At 36.3% G+C, this 6,000-nt stretch overlaps 1 protein-coding gene across 7 annotated transcripts in view; it reads right to left on the bottom strand.

Annotated features, from left to right (window-relative positions):
- The window catches only part of LOC122300123 (calcium-transporting ATPase 9, plasma membrane-type-like), a 72,546-nt gene that overhangs the window by 19,152 nt on the left and 47,394 nt on the right, over window positions 1-6,000 (bottom strand). For 6 of the 7 annotated variants that reach the window (XM_043110542.1, XM_043110544.1, XM_043110541.1 and 3 more), the window contains one exon: window positions 1,211-1,309. In XM_043110542.1, coding sequence (XP_042966476.1) covers window positions 1,211-1,309 — 99 coding nt within the window. Of the gene's footprint in view, window positions 1-615; window positions 682-1,210; window positions 1,310-6,000 lie in introns of those variants that run through there. The other variant, XM_043110546.1, reaches the window with a different exon arrangement.

The raw sequence follows: 6,000 nt of genomic DNA, 5'->3' as shown, positions 1-6,000 counted from the left end.
TACAGGGGTATTTAAGAAGTTCAGAAATATATTTTGAATGTTTTATCTTATGTTTTACTTTGGCTTCTATATATAGAGAACACTGGCATAACAATTGGTTGTTATTTTCTTATCTACTCTATCCTATTCCATATAACCATAAAAACCATCATCTATCATTTTACAAATCAGCTTCGACTTGAAGTGCATGGTACCTGCTGATGTAAAATAATACAACGGACATTGTGCCAAACTTCCTTCCTAAAAGAGTAATGGATCTACAGTTCCTATCTATGAAAGTGTAAAAATGTATGAGTCATACATGTGGATATATTAGATGAGAGGCAATGACAATGCCATAAATTTTTCGTAAGCCAGGGTATAGCCCATAAATATCTAAGGCATGTCCATCCTTAACTGGAAGCTAATTTTATAAGAGAAAAAAATAGGTACAAAGAAAAATACTTCAAGTTCATGTCAAGTATATCACAAAGAATAAATGTCAAATGAGTTTTTTCATTCATTCTTTTTTTTTTCTTCTTGCTTTGCTGTAACATAAGTATGACGGTTAAAATTGAAGATAAAAACTGCAGAGAGAGAGAGAGATGGTGAAATATTTAGGTAAAACGAGCAGACCTGTAGTTTTAGATCTCAGATGTGTCCCAACACGTCCTGCTCATGTCTTTCATGTCCCAAAGGTATCTATTTCAAAATTAAAACACGCATACACGAATCTCTTTCCAAACTGTATATATGTTCCTATATGTATCCAACATGAATATCGAGACCCTTTTGAGGTAGAGAAATGCTTGGTCTACATAGAAATCTCACAAAAGTAAACTTACAAACTGATGTGACTAGATGTAATGCGGGAAATTGTAAAACTCCTTTTATTGATCTGATGTCTCACATTGAGTCACATCCATTTGTAAGTTTGCTTTTGTAAGATACCTTTGTAGATCTAGCATTTCTCTTTAAGTTATCCCTGCTTCCTAAATGTAAAGCCTCTCAAAACTATCCCATGTATTAATTCATATCAACTTAATCTCCAAAAATCAACATGCATTTAAAGCAACACCAAATTCATTGAATAGATAATTGAAGTACTGAGAATGGTTCAGTATATTATTGCTAAAAGGATAAATGGTATTCACTGTAAAGATGGTAAAGATGATTCAACCCCTATCTAATAATACCTGTATGAAGTAAAACAGATAAGATGCCCACTGACCTTTACAACAGAAGCAAAATTATCATCCAAGATAATAATATCTGAACTTTCCTTTGCTACTTCAGTTCCTTGAATGCCCATAGAAAGACCAATATCTGCCTATAGTCCAAATGGTATAAATGTGATCAACTATGACGAGGAAGTCATTCTTGTGATAATGGAAAGTGTAGTAAATAAAAGTTTTTGAACTACAAGAGGCACAGCAAGAAATTGCTACACAACGGAAAAATGCACATGAACAGAAGCCCAATACTTTCAGAATCTCGGACATTTATGTCAAAGTCTACTTCTTTTTTCTTTTTTTTTTTATATAAGTAATAAAAGATTTTATTCCCAAGAAATAGGCATAAGCCCAAGTACACAGGACGTATACAAAGGAAATACCTACTACTTTCCAAAAACAAAAGGAAAACTAAAACAGAATCTGGAAAATATCTTCCATTACAAAAACTTTAGCCCACAAACTCAAAGTACTAAAGAGGAAATCCCTAAGTTCTCCCAATGATCGATCTGTCTTCGAAGCATCTCCCATTCCCTTCAAGCCATAGAGACCACATGAGACAAGAAGGAATCATCTTCCAAACATAAGCAGCATTCTTACTACCCTTCAAACCTTTCCAACCTACCAATAAATCCACCACTTCCTTGAACATTACCCAAAGTAAACCGGTCTGATTTAAAACCTCATTCCACAGGAACCTGGCCACTTCACAATGAAGAAAGAGGTGATTTACAGATCCCCATCCTTCTTGCACATGACACACCAATCAGCAATGAACATACCTCTCCTTCTAAGATTTTCAGTAGAAGGAAACCACCCAACAGAAAAAAGCAACCTTGGAAAAGGAACTTTCACTTTCCATATGTTTTTCCGGGGAAATTCACAACTCCTGTGACAGGTTAATATTCTGTAAAAAGAGGAGACTGAAAACTTGGAATTTCCTGCAGGAAACCACAGTATGCTGTCCACCCTACCAAGCATCAACTTTGAACTATAAATTCTTTCAAGAAAAGCCTTTACATAATCCACTTTCCAGTCATTAACACCCCGAGAAAGATGACATTCGACTGAATATTATTGTCAATGCCACAGAAAGACTTTCCTACAGCTGCATTTTGATCCCTAGCAATTCTGAAAAGAGAGGGGAAGTCCTGCCTTAGTGAAGAACCCCACACCACAAGTCATCCCAGAAAAGCATCCTCTTCCCATCTCCCCACCTTCAATCTAATATGATTTGAAAAAACCCCCATCCTTTTCTAATGAACTTCCACAAACTCACCCCATACGCACCACTAGTATCTTTAGAACAGCAACCTCCCCACAAACTACCATATTTTACCTCAATAACATTCTTCCAAAAGGCATTACTTTCCAAATGGTATCTCTATTAAACAATCTTAAATTTTTAATCCCCAACCCTCTACAATCAATCGGTTGACAAACCTTCTTCCAACTAACCAAATGGAGTTTTTTTTTTCTCCTTTTACCATCCCATTAAAAATCCCGAAATAAACTCTCAATTCTTTTTTCAACCCTTGCCAGCAATGGAAAAAGAGAAAAGAAATAAGTGGAAAATTAAACAAAGTACTTTTTATTAGAGTTAATCTTCCCCCCTTAGACAAGTAGATCATTTTCCAACCAGCTAACCTCCTTTCTATTTTCTCAATCACCCCATCCCAAATATTAACAGATTTAAAAGAAGCCCCCAAAGGAAGCCCCAGGTACCTCATAGGGAGTGAAGAAATTCTGCACCCCAGAATATTTGCCAAGTCTGAAATATTCTGAACAGAACCCACAGGAATGACTTCAGATTTCGACATATTAACTCTTAACTGCGATACAGCTTCAAAACACAGCAGAAGTGCTCTCAAAACACGTAGATTGTCAGAATCAGGCCCACTAAAGATCAAAATATCATCAGGAAATAATAAATGTGAGACCTTAAAACTGCTCCGAACCTCATTACCCATCACAAAACTGGACAGAAAATTGCCATCCACCGCCTTCTCAATCATTCTACTCAAGGCATCCATAATCATAACAAAGACAAAGGGGGAGATGGGATCACCTTGCCTCAAATTACATGAGCTACCAAAGAAGCCAACCAGTTCTCCATTCACCAAAATAGAAAATTTCAAAGTTGACACACAATGCTTCATCCACGAATGCCATTTATCACGAAATCCATATCTCCTCAGCAAATAATCAAGGAAATCCCAGCACACATGGTCATAAGCCTTTTCCATGTCCAATTTGATTTAAATGCCAGCTTTCTCCATTTTAATTCTACCATCCAATCATTCATTAGCAATTAAAACAGAGTCTAAAATCTGTCTTCCCCTCACAAAAGTGTTTTGAGATTTTAAAATTAACCTCTCCATCACCCTGCTCAAACGTTTGGCCAGCACCTTAGAAATTATTTTATACACTCCATTCACCAAACTAATAAGCCGAAAATCTCTCATCTCTACAGCCCCTACCTTTTCAGAATAAGTGCAATGAAAGTCGCATTAAAACTCTTCTCAAACCTCATATACGAATGAAACTCAGCAAACACCTTCAGAATATCTTCTCTAACTATATCCTAGCAAGCTTGATAAAATGCCAAAGAGAACCCATCCGGACCCGGAGCCTTATCCCTAACCATACCTTTAACCACATTAAGCACTTCATCTTCTTCAAATTCTCTCTCCAACCAATCAGTTTCAGCCTGTCCAGTTTTGTCTCCAAGAAAAATCTTCTGAAAACAGCTGCTCATAAAAATTCACTATATGAGCCTTAATGTCTTCTTGGTCCGTGATAAGCCTGTCCCCATCTTGAAGAACCTCTATCACATTATTTCTTCTATGAGAGTTCACCATTTGATAAAAGAATTTAGTGCACCTATCTCCTTCCTTCAACCACAGCACCCTAGATTTTTGCCTCTATGAAATTTCCTCCATTAATGCTATGTTTTCCAGTTCGGAGACCGCCCCTATTTTTATTATGCTGTCCTCCCCCGATAACACCCCTTGCACCTCCTTCTCTTCCAAACCTCTCAACTCTTCCAATAGAAGTTTCCTCTTGCTATACAAATTCTCAAACTCTTCTTTATTCCATCTCTTTAAATCTATCTTGAAAAATTTCAATTTTCCAGCCAAGACAAAACTAGGAGTGCCAGAAAAATTATAGGAATTCCACCAACTTCTCATCCTGTCCACAAAACCCTCTTCCTTCAGCCACATGTTTTCAAATTTAAAATATCTTCTCCCACCCTCGATACCACCTGATGGGCACCAAGATGAACCTAGTCTTAAAGATTCATTGCAAGTTCGGTGGGTTCTCAAATTGATTGTGGGTTCAAGGGATTCAAATTCCACTAGTTCATATCACCACCACAATCCAACATGATAGGATAATGATTAAAACACAATCTCGGCAATAATTTATGACTCAAACCAGAAAAATGAGCCTCCCAAGAAGGCAAAACTAGAAACCTATCCATCCTTGAAAAAACCTAGCATTAGACCAAGTATAATCTCCTCTCACCAAAGGTAAATCAATCAGATTTAATTCAAAAATTGAATCTGAAAAAGAAGACATAGCATGAGAAAAATAAGATTCCCCTGATCTCTCACTAGGGAAATGAGTGAGTTTAAAATCCCCACCAAAACACTAAGGTAAATTCCACCAGCCACAAACACCCAACATTTCATCCCATAATAACCTCCTACTACTATCCACATCAGGACCATACACTCCAGCAAACGCCCATTCAAACTCATCCTCAAAATTCTTAAAATGACAAGCCACCAAGATTGCCCCACAAAATGATCCCTCAACTCCACCACCCTCCTATTCCACATTATTATAATTCCACCCGAAGCCACTTTGGACACCAACTCTACCCAACCCACACTACTACAATTCCACAAACTCTGAACAATAGCTTGATTCACAAATTCAGTTTAGTTTCTTGAAGGCAAATCACATCCACCCTCCATTTTCTAAACCAATTTTTCCCCCGAAAATGCTTACGAGGGTCATTAAGACCCCTTATATTCCAGGAAATAATCTTTGGCTTCATTTGGAATCTATCACTGTAATAACCCGCTCCTTCTTTCTTCTATAATTATGAGCTTCGATCTACGTGTTGTACCCCGATGGCGTGTTTTAAAAGATATTAAGCGGATTTTAAAGCAAGCCCATTATTTTAAAAGCTTACGAATATTTTAAATATTCTGAAAATATTTATATGTGATATTTCTAGTGTTATTGGACTAAACTTTTTTTTAAATAACATAATTATAATATTTTTGAAGAGCTCCAAAAATATTATAATTGTGGAAAATTATTTAAATTAAAATATTTTAGTCATTTAAAAATATTACAAGATTTAAATTTATGTTGAAAACTCTAAATTAATTTAAATGGTTTTATTCTCTTCAAGTGATTAACGAGACTTCATCATTTTAATTAATGATGAAAGAATATTATTTTATAAATTTTAGTTTATAAAATAATATTCTATCTTAATTCCTCTCAATGTTTTAAATTAAATAAAACGCTCGTGCATTTTCAAATTAGGATTTAAATTCACCGTTAAATCGTTTTGTAGATCCCGAAACGAATAACCTGGATTAAATACCCAAGCTCCTAGCCTTTTTCCCTCATTTCCTCTCTTTCCTTTCTCTCTCCCCTCTCCCCTTGAACCTGATAGTTCCACTTCACCCTTAACCGAATCCTTCCATCCTCCAGCCTAGCCGCCGCCGGCCATCCTTGGCCTGACCACCAGTCACTAGTTGCTCCT

This window comes from Carya illinoinensis, chromosome 2 (assembly GCF_018687715.1).
Source record: "Carya illinoinensis cultivar Pawnee chromosome 2, C.illinoinensisPawnee_v1, whole genome shotgun sequence".
Classification (NCBI taxonomy): domain Eukaryota; kingdom Viridiplantae; phylum Streptophyta; class Magnoliopsida; order Fagales; family Juglandaceae; genus Carya; species Carya illinoinensis.
Note: the sequence above shows the minus strand (reverse complement) of the source record. Positions and strands in the feature narration are given on the sequence as shown.